We start from the raw sequence: 13739 nt of genomic DNA on the forward strand, positions 1-13739 counted from the left end.
TGAAATTTTATAATTTAGAAAGTAGTATAATAATTTAGTTCTGATTTTAGCTCTGATAATTTAGAGATCCGGTCCGGGGTCTGTTATTTTGGGGCTCTGGTCTGGGGTCTTATAAATAAGGGGTCTGGTCTGGGGTTTGTTTTAGTGGTGTGGTCTGGGGTCTGATAATTTAGGGTCTGGTCCGGGGTCTGATAATTTAGGGGTCTGGGCTAGGGTCTGATAATTTAGGGATCTGGTCTGGGGTTTGTTTTAGGGGTGTTGTCTGGGGTCTGATAATTTAGGGGTGTGGTCTGGGGGTCTGATGATTTAGGGGTCTGTTCTGGGGTCTGATAATTTAAGGGTCTAGCCTGGGGGTCTGATAATTTAGGGGTCTGGTCTGGGGTCTGATAATTTAGGGGTCTGGTCTGGGGTCTGATAATTTAGGGGTCTGGTCTGGGGTCTGATAATTTAGGGGTCTGGTCTGGGGTCTGATAATTTAGGGGTCTGGTCTGGGGTCTGATAATTTAGGGGTCTAGTCCGGGGTTGTTAATTTAGGGGTCTAGTCTGGGGTCTGATAATTTAGGGGTCTGGTCTGGGGGTCTGGTCCGGAGTCTGATAATTTAGGGGTCTGGTCTGGGGTTTGTTTTAGGGGGGTTGTCTGGGGTCTGATAATTTAGGGGTCTAGCCTGGGGTCTGATAATTTAGAGGTCTGGTCTGGGGTCTGATATTTTAGGGGTGTGGTCTGGGGGTCTGATGATTTAGGGATCTGTTCTGGGGTCTGATAATTTAGGGGTGTGGTCTGGGGGTCTGATGATTTAGGTGTCTGTTCTGGGGTCTGATAATTTAGGGGTCTAGCCTGGGGTCTGAAAATGTAGGGGTCTGGTCTGGGGTCTGATAATTTATGGGTGTCGTCTGGGGGGTCTGATGATTTAGGGGGCCAGCCTGGGGTCTGATAATTTAGGGGTGTGGTCTGGGGGTCTGATGATTTAGGGGTCTAGCCTTTGGTCTGAGAATTTAGGGGTCTTGTCTGGGGTCTGATAATTTAGGGGTGTGGTCTGGGGGTCTGATGATTTAGGGGTCTGTTCTGGGGTCTGATAATTTAGGGGTCTGGTCCGGGGTCTGATAATTTAGGGGTCTGGTCCGGGGTCTGATAATTTAGGGGTCTGGTTCGGGGTCTGATCCTTTATGGGTGTGGTCTGGGGTCTGATAATTTAGGGGTCTAGCCTGGGGTCTGATAATTTAGGGGTGTGGTCTGGGGGGTCTGATAATTTAGGGGTCTAGCCTGGGGTCTGATAATTTAGGGGTGTGGTCTGGGGGGTCTGATGATTTAGGGGTTTGGTCTGGGGGTCTGATGATTTAGTGGTCTAGCCTGGGGTCTGATAATTTAGGGGTCTGGTCTAGGTTCTGATAATTTATGGGTGTGGTCTGGGGGTCTGATAATTTAGGGGTCTGGTCTGGGGTCTGATAATTTATGGGTGTGGTCTGGGGGTCTGATGATTTAGGGGTCTAACCTTTGGTCTGATAATTTAGGGGTCTGGTTTGGGGTCTGATAATTTAGGGGTGTGGTTTGGGGGTCTGATGATTTAGGGGTCTGTTCTGGGGTCTGATAATTTAGGGGTCTGGTCTGGAGTCTGATCATTTGTGGGTGTGGTCTGGGGTCTGATAATTTAGGGGTCTGGTCTGGGGGTCTGGTAATTTAGGGGTGTGGTCTGGGGGTCTGATGATTTAGGGGTCTGTTCTGTGGTCTGATAATTTAGGGGTCTGGTCTTTGTTTTAGGGGTGTGGTCTGGGGTCTGATAATTTAGGGGTCTAGCCTGGGGTCTGATAATTTAGGGGTGTGATCTGGAGGTCTGATAATTTGGGGTTCTGGTCTGGGGTCTGATAATTTGGGGTTCTGGTCTGGGGTCTGATAATTTGGGGTTCTGGTCTGGGATCTCATTATTTAGGGATCTGGTATTGGTTCTGATAATTTAGGGTCTGGTCTGGGGTGTAATTTTGGGGTTTGGTCTGATAATTAAGGGGTCTGGCCTGAGGTCTGATAATTTACGGATCTGTCTGGGTCTGATAATTTAGGGGTCTGGTCTGGGGTCTAATAATTTAGAGTTTTGTCTATGTTAAGATGATTTAGGAATCTGGTATTGGTTCTGATAGTTTAGGGGTCTGTTCTGGGGACCAGACCCCTAAATTGGCAGTAAAGCGGTCTGTACTTTAGGGATAGTCAAAAGTCAGTTATGAGCCTTCTCCAGTAATTTCTTATCTAAGCCGTTCATGTGAGATATAATCTGCTGAGCCGAGTATCTAATCCTCTCAGGTCAGATACTGTATACTAAGCTGTGTATCTAAGGCTGTCATGAATGATATACACTGCTGAGCCGTGTATCTAATCCTGTCAGTTCAAATACTGTATACTTAGCTGTGTATCTAAGGCTATCATGACTGATATACACTGCTGAGCCATGTATCTAATCCTGTCAGGTCAGATACTGTATACTAAGCTGTGTATCTAAGGCTATCATGATTGATATACACTGCTGAGCCATGTATCTAATCCTGTCAGTTCAAATACTGTATACTTAGCTGTGTATCTAAGCTCTTATGTAATATAATCTGCTGAGTCAGGTATCTAATCCTGTCAGGTCAGATACTGTATACTAAGCTGTGTATCTAAGGCTATCATGATTGATATACACTGCTGAGCCGTGTATCTAATCCTGTCAGTTCAAATACTGTATACTTAGCTGTGTATCTAAGCTCTTATGTAATATAATCTGCTGAGTCAGGTATCTAATGCTGTCAGGTCAGATACCTTATACTGAGCTGTGTTTCTAAGCCTATCGGATGATAGGGGTTGCAGTGCACTGTAGATACAATTTAACATTTTCCAATGTTCTTCACAGAAAAAAGTGATAGATGAACCGCACAAGACCCCGTCCATCTGGATCGCCATTTATAAAGCGTTTGGGCGACCGATCCTGCTGAGCAGCACGTTCCGGTATTTGGCCGATCTCTTGGGGTTTGCGGGTCCTCTCTGTATATCAGGGATTGTGCAACATCTTGGGGCCCCAAATGGAACCAAGACTGAACAAGTGAGTCCCTGCCCATGGAAGTGAGATTCATTATGTGACCGCTTGTACAGTAGAGACCCCATAGTGTGACCGCTTGTACAGTAGAGACTCCATAGTGTGACCTCTCTTACAGTATAGACCCCATAGTGTGACCTCTCTTACAGTATAGACTCCATAGTGTGACTGCTCTTACAGTATAGACTCCATAGTGTGACCTCTCTTACAGTATAGACTCCATAGTGTGACTGCTCTTACAGTATAGACTCCATAGTGTGACTGCTCTTACAGTATAGACTCCATAGTGTGACCTCTCTTACAGTATAGACTCCATAGTGTGACCTCTCTTACAGTATAGACTCCATAGTGTGACCTCTCTCTTACAGTATAGACTCCATAGTGTGACCTCTCTTACAGTATAGACTCCATAGTGTGACCGCTCTTACAGTATAGACTCCATAGTGTGACCTCTCTTACAGTATAGACTCCATAGTGTGACCTCTCTTACAGTATAGACTCCATAGTGTGACCTCTCTTACAGTATAGACTCCATAGTGTGATCTCTCTTACAGTATAGACCCCATAGTGTGACCGCTCTTACAGTATAGACTCCATAGTGTGACCGCTCTTACAGTATAGACTCCATAGTGTGACCGCTCTTACAGTATAGACTCTGTAGTGTGACCTCTCTTACAGTATAGACTCCATAGTGTGACCTCTCTTACAGTATAGACTCCATAGTGTGACCGCTCTTACAGTATAGACTCCATAGTGTGATCTCTTACAGTATAGACTCCATAGTGGGACAGCTCTTACAGTATAGACTCCATAGTGTGACCGCTCTTACAGTATAGACTCCATAGTGTGATCTCTTACAGTATAGACTCCATAGTGGGACAGCTCTTACAGTATAGACTCCATAGTGTGATCTCTCTTACAGTATAGACTCCATAGTGTGACCGCTCTTACAGTATAGACTCCATAGTGTGACCTCTCTTACAGTATAGACTCCATAGTGTGACCTCTCTTACAGTATAGACTCCATAGTGTGACCTCTCTTACAGTATAGACTCCATAGTGTGACCTCTCTTACAGTATAGACTCCATAGTGTGACCTCTCTTACAGTATAGACTCCATAGTGTGACCGCTCTTACAGTATAGACTCCATAGTGTGACCGCTCTTACAGTATAGACTCCATAGTGTGATCTCTCTTACAGTATAGACTCCATAGTGTGATCTCTCTTACAGTATAGACTCCATAGTGCGACCGCTCTTACAGTATAGACTCCATAGTGTGACCCCTCTTACAGTATAGACTCCATAGTGTGACCGCTCTTACAGTATAGACTCCATAGTGTGATCGCTCTTACAGTATAGACTCCATAGTGTGACCTCTCTTACAGTATAGACTCCATAGTGTGACCTCTCTTACAGTATAGACCCCATAGTGTGACCTCTCTTACAGTATAGACTCCATAGTGTGATCTCTCTTACAGTATAGACTCCATAGTGTGACCTCTCTTACAGTATAGACTCCATAGTGTGACCTCTCTTACAGTATAGACTCCATAGTGTGATCTCTCTTACAGTATAGACTCCATAGTGTGACTGCTCTTACAGTATAGACTCCATAGTGTGACTGCTCTTACAGTATAGACTCCATAGTGTGACCTCTCTTACGGTATAGACTCCATAGTGTGACTGCCCTTACAGTATAGACTCCATAGTGTGACCTCTCTTACAGTATAGACTCCATAGTGTGACCTCTCTTACAGTATAGACTCCATAGTGTGATCTCTCTTACAGTATAGACTCCATAGTGTGATCTCTCTTACAGAATAGACTCCATAGTGTGACCTCTCTTACAGTATAAACTCCATAGTGTGACCTCTCTTACAGTATAGACTCCATAGTGTGATCTCTCTTACAGTATAGACTCCATAGTGTGATCTCTCTTACAGTATAGACTCCATAGTGTGACCTCTCTTACAGTATAGACTCCATAGTGTGATCTCTCTTACAGTATAGACTCCATAGTGTGACTGCTCTTACAGTATAGACTCCATAGTGTGACTGCTCTTACAGTATAGACTCCATAGTGTGACCTTTCTTACAGTATAGACTCCATAGTGTGACCTCTCTTACAGTATAGACTCCATAGTGTGACCGCTCTTACAGTATAGACCCCATAGTGTGACCTCTCTTACAGTATAGACTCCATAGTGTGACCTCTCTTACAGTATAGACTCCATAGTGTGACCTCTCTTACAGTATAGACTCCATAGTGTGACCTCTCTTACAGTATAGACTCCATAGTGTGACCTCTCTTACAGTATAGACTCCATAGTGTGACCTCTCTTACAGTATAGACTCCATAGTGTGACCGCTCTTACAGTATAGACTCCATAGTGTGATCGCTCTTACAGTATAGACTCCATAGTGTGATCTCTCTTACAGTATAGACTCCATAGTGTGACCGCTCTTACAGTATAGACTCCATAGTGTGACCTCTCTTACAGTATAGACTCCATAGTGTGACCTCTCTTACAGTATAGACTCCATAGTGTGACCTCTCTTACAGTATAGACTCCATAGTGTGACCTCTCTTACAGTATAGACTCCATAGTGTGACCTCTCTTACAGTATAGACTCCATAGTGTGACCTCTCTTACAGTATAGACTCCATAGTGTGACCTCTCTTACAGTATAGACTCCATAGTGTGACCGCTCTTACAGTATAGACTCCATAGTGTGACCTCTCTTACAGTATAGACTCCATAGTGTGACCGCTCTTACAGTATAGACTCCATAGTGTGACCTCTCTTACGGTATAGACTCCATAGTGTGACCTCTCTTACAGTATAGACTCCATAGTGTGACCTCTCTTACAGTATAGACTCCATAGTGTGACCTCTCTTACAGTATAGACTCCATAGTGTGACCTCTCTTACAGTATAGACTCCATAGTGTGACCTCTCTTACAGTATAGACTCCATAGTGTGACCTCTCTTACAGTATAGACTCCATAGTGTGACCTCTCTTACAGTATAGACTCCATAGTGTGACCTCTCTTACAGTATAGACTCCATAGTGTGACCTCTCTTACAGTATAGACTCCATAGTGTGACCGCTCTTACAGTATAGACTCCATAGTGTGACCTCTCTTACAGTATAGACTCCATAGTGTGACCGCTCTTACAGTATAGACTCCATAGTGTGACCTCTCTTACAGTATAGACTCCATAGTGTGACCTCTCTTACAGTATAGACTCCATAGTGTGACCTCTCTTACAGTATAGACTCCATAGTGTGACCTCTCTTACAGTATAGACTCCATAGTGTGACCTCTCTTACAGTATAGACTCCATAGTGTGACCTCTCTTACAGTATAGACTCCATAGTGTGACCGCTCTTACAGTATAGACTCCATAGTGTGACCTTTTTACAGTATAGACTCCATAGTGTGACCGCTTTTACAGTATAGACTCCATAGTGTGACCTCTCTTACAGTATAGACTCCATAGTGTGACCTCTCTTACAGTATAGACTCCATAGTGTGTCCCCTCTTACAGTATAGACTCCATAGTGTGACCTCTCTTACAGTATAGACTCCATAGTGTGACCTCTTACAGTATAGACTCCATAGTGTGACCTCTCTTACAGTATAGACTCCATAGTGTGACCGCTCTTACAGTATAGACTCCATAGTGTGACCTCTCTTACAGTATAGACTCCATAGTGTGACCTCTCTTACAGTATAGACTCCAGTGTGACCTCTCTTACAGTATAGACTCCATAGTGTGACCTCTCTTACAGTATAGACTCCATAGTGTGACCGCTTTTACAGTATAGACTCCATAGTGTGACCTCTCTTACAGTATAGACTCCATAGTGTGACCTCTCTTACAGTATAGACTCCATAGTGTGTCCCCTCTTACAGTATAGACTCCATAGTGTGACCTCTCTTACAGTATAGACTCCATAGTGTGACCTCTCTTACAGTATAGACCCCATAGTGTGACCTCTCTTACAGTATAGACTCCATAGTGTGACCGCTCTTACAGTATAGACTCCATAGTGTGACCTCTCTTACAGTATAGACTCCATAGTGTGACCTCTCTTACAGTATAGACTCCATAGTGTGACCTCTCTTACAGTATAGACTCCATAGTGTGATCTCTCTTACAGTATAGACTCCATAGTGTGACCTCTCTTACAGTATAGACTCCATAGTGTGACCGCTCTTACAGTATAGACTCCATAGTGTGACCGCTCTTACAGTATAGACTCCATAGTGTGACCCCTCTTACAGTATAGACTCCATAGTGTGACCGCTCTTACAGTATAGACTCCATAGTGTGACCGCTCTTACAGTATAGACTCCATAGTGTGACCCCTCTTACAGTATAGACTCCATAGTGTGACCCCTCTTACAGTATAGACTCCATAGTGTGACCTCTCTTACAGTATAGACTCCATAGTGTGACCGCTCTTACAGTATAGACTCCATAGTGTGATCTCTCTTACAGTATAGACTCCATAGTGTGATCTCTCTTACAGTATAGACTCCATAGTGTGACCGCTCTTACAGTATAGACTCCATAGTGTGACCTCTCTTACAGTATAGACTCCATAGTGTGACCTCTCTTACAGTATAGACTCCATAGTGTGACTGCTCTTACAGTATAGACTCCATAGTGTGACCTCTCTTACAGTATAGACTCCATAGTGTGACCTCTCTTACAGTATAGACTCCATAGTGTGACCCCTCTTACAGTATAGACTCCATAGTGTGACCCCTCTTACAGTATAGACTCCATAGTGTGACCCCTCTTACAGTATAGACTCCATAGTGTGACCTCTCTTACAGTATAGACTCCATAGTGTGACCTCTCTTACAGTATAGACTCCATAGTGTGACCGCTCTTACAGTATAGACTCCATAGTGTGACCTCTCTTACAGTATAGACTCCATAGTGTGACCGCTCTTACGGTATAGACTCCATAGTGTGACCTCTCTTACGGTATAGACTCCATAGTGTGACCTCTCTTACGGTATAGACTCCATAGTGTGACCGCTCTTACAGTATAGACTCCATAGTGTGACCTCTCTTACAGTATAGACTCCATAGTGTGACCTCTCTTACAGTATAGACTCCATAGTGTGACCTCTCTTATAGTATAGACTCCATAGTGTGATCTCTCTTACAGTATAGACTCCATAGTGTGACCTCTCTTACAGTATAGACTCCATAGTGTGACCGCTCTTACAGTATAGACTCCATAGTGTGATCTCTCTTACAGTATAGACTCCATAGTGTGACCGCTCTTACAGTATAGACTCCATAGTGTGACCGCTCTTACAGTATAGACTCCATAGTGTGACCGCTCTTACAGTATAGACTCCATAGTGTGACCGCTCTTACAGTATAGACTCCATAGTGTGACCGCTCTTACAGTATAGACTCCATAGTGTGACCTCTCTTACAGTATAGACTCCATAGTGTGACCACTCTTACAGTATAGACTCCATAGTGTGACCTCTCTTACAGTATAGACTCCATAGTGTGACCTCTCTTACAGTATAGACTCCATAGTGTGACCTCTCTTACAGTATAGACTCCATAGTGTGACCACTCTTACAGTATAGACTCCATAGTGTGACCTCTCTTACAGTATAGACTCCATAGTGTGACCTCTCTTACAGTATAGACTCCATAGTGTGACCTCTCTTACAGTATAGACCCCATAGTGTGACCTCTCTTACAGTATAGACTCCATAGTGTGACCTCTCTTACAGTATAGACTCCATAGTGTGACCGCTCTTACAGTATAGACTCCATAGTGTGACCTCTCTTACAGTATAGACTCCATAGTGTGATCTCTCTTATAGTATAGACTCCATAGTGTGACCGCTCTTACAGTATAGACTCCATAGTGTGACCTCTCTTACAGTATAGACTCCATAGTGTGACCTCTTACAGTATAGACTCCATAGTGTGACCTCTCTTACAGTATAGACTCCATAGTGTGACCTCTCTTACAGTATAGACTCCATAGTGTGACCACTCTTACAGTATAGACTCCATAGTGTGACCTCTCTTACAGTATAGACTCCATAGTGTGACCGCTCTTACAGTATAGACTCCATAGTGTGACCGCTCTTACAGTATAGACTCCATAGTGTGACCTCTCTTACAGTATAGACTCCATAGTGTGACCTCTCTTACAGTATAGACTCCATAGTGTGACCTCTCTTACAGTATAGACTCCATAGTGTGACCGCTCTTACAGTATAGACTCCATAGTGTGACCGCTCTTACAGTATAGACTCCATAGTGTGACCTCTCTTACAGTATAGACTCCATAGTGTGACCTCTCTTACAGTATAGACTCCATAGTGTGACCTCTCTTACAGTATAGACTCCATAGTGTGACCACTCTTACAGTATAGACTCCATAGTGTGACCTCTCTTACAGTATAGACTCCATAGTGTGACCGCTCTTACAGTATAGACTCCATAGTGTGATCTCTCTTATAGTATAGACTCCATAGTGTGACCTCTCTTACAGTATAGACCCCATAGTGTGACCTCTCTTACAGTATAGACTCCATAGTGTGACCGCTCTTACAGTATAGACTCCATAGTGTGATCTCTCTTACAGTATAGACTCCATAGTGTGACCGCTCTTACAGTATAGACCCCATAGTGTGATCTCTCTTATAGTATAGACTCCATAGTGTGACCTCTCTTACAGTATAGACTCCATAGTGTGACCGCTCTTACAGTATAGACTCCATAGTGTGATCTCTCTTACAGTATAGACTCCATAGTGTGACCGCTCTTACAGTATAGACCCCATAGTGTGATCTCTCTTATAGTATAGACTCCATAGTGTGACCTCTCTTACAGTATAGACCCCATAGTGTGACCTCTCTTACAGTATAGACTCCATAGTGTGACCGCTCTTACAGTATAGACTCCATAGTGTGACCTCTCTTACAGTATAGACTCCATAGTGTGACCGCTCTTACAGTATAGACTCCATAGTGTGACCTCTCTTACAGTATAGACTCCATAGTGTGACCTCTCTTACAGTATAGACTCCATAGTGTGATCTCTCTTACAGTATAGACTCCATAGTGTGACCTCTCTTACAGTATAGACTCCATAGTGTGACCGCTCTTACAGTATATACTCCATAGTGTGACCTCTCTTACAGTATAGACTCCATAGTGTGACCTCTCTTACAGTATAGACTCCATAGTGTGATCTCTCTTACAGTATAGACTCCATAGTGTGATCTCTCTTATAGTATAGACTCCATAGTGTGACCGCTCTTACAGTAGAGAACCCTTTCCGTTTCCCTCTTCTCATCCTCAGGAGCTCCCCAGCAGTTCGTTCATCAGCGTCTACTTCCTCTCTTCCAAGGAGTTTCTGGAAAATTACTTTGTTTTGGCCGTACTTTTATTTTTGGCGCTGATTCTCCAGAGGACGTTCTTGCAGGCTTCATACTATGTCGCCATAGAGACTGGAATCAACCTGCGGGGAGCCTTACTGGTGCGTAAACCCCCAGAAATATATAACTGATATCAGCCGATCCTCTTATAACGCTCCAGTACTGATATAATCTCTATATATTACATCATATGAGATATCAGCCGCTCCTCTTATAACGCTCCAGTACTGATATAATCTCTATATATTACATCATATGTGATGATATCATCCGCTCCTCTTATAACGCTCCAGTACTGATATAATCTCTATATATTACATCATATGTGATGATATCAGCCGCTCCTCTTATAACGCTCCAATACTGATATAACCTCTATATATTACATCATATGTGATATCAGCCGCTCCTCTTATAACGCTCCAGTACTGATATAATCTCTATATATTACATCATATGAGATATCAGCCGCTCCTCTTATAACGCTCCAGTACTGATATAATCTCTATATATTACATTATATGTGATGATATCAGCCGCTCCTCTTATAACGCTCCAGTACTGATATAATCTCTATATATTACATCATATGTGATATCAGCCGCTCCTCTTATAACGCTCCAGTACTGATATAATCTCTATATATTACATCATATGTGATATCAGCCGCTCCTCTTATAACGCTCCAGTACTGATATAATCTCTATATATTACATCATATGTGATGATATCAGCCGCTCCTCTTATAACGCTCCAGTACTGATATAATCTCTATATATTACATCATATGTGATGATATCAGCCGCTCCTCTTATAACGCTCCAGTACTGATATAACCTCTATATATTACATCATATGTGATGATATCAGCCGCTCCTCTTATAACGCTCCAGTACTGATATAATCTCTATATATTACATCATATGTGATATCAGCCACTCCTCTTATAACGCTCCAGTACTGATATAATCTCTATATATTACATCATATGTGATGATATCAGCCGCTCCTCTTATAACGCTCCAGTACTGATATAATCTCTATATATTACATCATATGTGACTGATATCAGCCGCTCCTCTTATAACGCTCCAGTACTGATATAACCTCTATATATTACATCATATGTGATGATATCAGCCGCTCCTCTTATAACGCTCCAGTACTGACATAACCTCTATATATTACATCATATGTGATGATATCAGCCGCTCCTCTTATAACGCTCCAGTACTGATATAATCTCTATATATTACATCATATGTGACTGATATCAGCCGCTCCTCTTATAACGCTCCAGTACTGATATAACCTCTATATATTACATCATATGTGATGATATCAGCCGCTTCTCTTATAACACTCCAGTACTGATATAATCTCTATATATTACATCATATGTGACTGATATCAGCCGCTCCTCTTATAACGCTCCAGTACTGATATAACCTCTATATATTACATCATATGTGATGATATCAGCCGCTCCTCTTATAACGCTCCAGTACTGATATAACCTCTATATATTACATCATATGTGATGATATCAGCCGCTTCTCTTATAACGCTCCAGTACTGATATAGTCTCTATATATTACATCATATGTGACTGATATCAGCCGCTCCTCTTATAACGCTCCAGTACTGATATAACCTCTATATATTACATCATATGTGATATCAGCCGCTCCTCTTATAACGCTCCAGTACTGATATAATCTCTATATATTACATCATATGTGATGATATCAGCCGATCCTTGTATAACGCTCCAGTACTGATATAATCTCTATATATTACATCATATGTGATAACAGCCGCTCCTCTTATAACGCTCCAGTACTGATATAATCTCTATATGTTACATCATATGTGATATCAGCCGCTCCTCTTATAACGCTCCAGTACTGATATAACCTCTATATATTACATCATATGTGATATCAGCCGCTCCTCTTATAACGCTCCAGTACTGATATAATCTCTATATATTACATCATATGTGACTGATATCAGCCGCTCCTCTTATAACGCTCCAGTACTGATATAATTTCTATATATTACATCATATGTGATATCAGCCGCTCCTCTTATAACGCTCCAGTACTGATATAACCTCTATATATTACATCATATGTGACTGATATCAGCCGCTCCTCTTATAACACTCCAGTACTGATATAATTTCTATATATTACATCATATGTGATATCAGCCGCTCCTCTTATAACGCTCCAGTACTGATATAACCTCTATATATTACATCATATGTGATGATATCAGCCGCTCCTCTTATAACGCTCCAGTACTGATATAATCTCTATATATTACATCATATGTGATGATATCAGCCGCTCCTCTTATAACACTCCAGTACTGATATAACCTCTATATATTACATCATATGTGATGATATCAGCCGCTCCTCTTATATCTGTCACATATGATGTAATATATAGAGGTTATATCAGTACTGGAGCGTTATAAGAGGAGCGGCTGATATCACATATGATGTAATATATAGAGATTATATCAGTACTGGAGCGTTATAAGAGGAGCGGCTGATATCATCACATATGATGTAATATATAGAGATTATATCAGTACTGGAGTGTTATAAGAGGAGCGGCTGATATCAGTCACATATGATGTAATATATAGAGATTATATCAGTACTGGAGCGTTATAAGAGGAGCGGCTGATATCACATATGATGTAATATATAGAGATTATATCAGTACTGGAGTGTTATAAGAGGAGCGGATGATATCATCACATATGATGTAATATATAGAGGTTATATCAGTACTGGAGCGTTATAAGAGGAGCGGCTGATATCATCACATATGATGTAATATATAGAGGTTATATCAGTACTGGAGCATTATAAGAGGAGCGGCTGATATCATCACATATGATGTAATATATAGAGATTATATCAGTACTGGAGCGTTATAAGAGGAGCGGCTGATATCATCACATATGATGTAATATATAGAGGTTATATCAGTACTGGAGCGTTATAAGAGGAGCGGCTGATATCATCACATATGATGTAATATATAGAGATTATATCAGTACTGGAGCGTTATAAGAGGAGCGGCTGATATCATCACATATGATGTAATATAGAGGTTATATCAGTACTGGAGCGTTATAAGAGGAGCGGCTGATATCATCACATATGATGTAATATAGAGGTTATATCAGTACTGGAGCGTTATAAGAGGAGCGG

General features: G+C 41.9%; 1 protein-coding gene across 1 annotated transcript in view; it reads left to right on the plus strand.

Annotated features, from left to right (window-relative positions):
* Nucleotides 1-13739, plus strand: part of ABCC9 (ATP binding cassette subfamily C member 9) — a gene marked incomplete at its 3' end in the record, with an annotated part of 118863 nt that overhangs the window by 81333 nt on the left and 23791 nt on the right. Inside the window, exons 9-10 of the mRNA XM_056554437.1 lie at nt 2877-3065; nt 10429-10605. Coding sequence (XP_056410412.1) covers nt 2877-3065; nt 10429-10605 — 366 coding nt within the window. The remainder of the gene's footprint in view (nt 1-2876; nt 3066-10428; nt 10606-13739) is intronic.

This window comes from Hyla sarda, unplaced genomic scaffold (assembly GCF_029499605.1).
Source record: "Hyla sarda isolate aHylSar1 unplaced genomic scaffold, aHylSar1.hap1 scaffold_72, whole genome shotgun sequence".
Taxonomy (NCBI): domain Eukaryota; kingdom Metazoa; phylum Chordata; class Amphibia; order Anura; family Hylidae; genus Hyla; species Hyla sarda.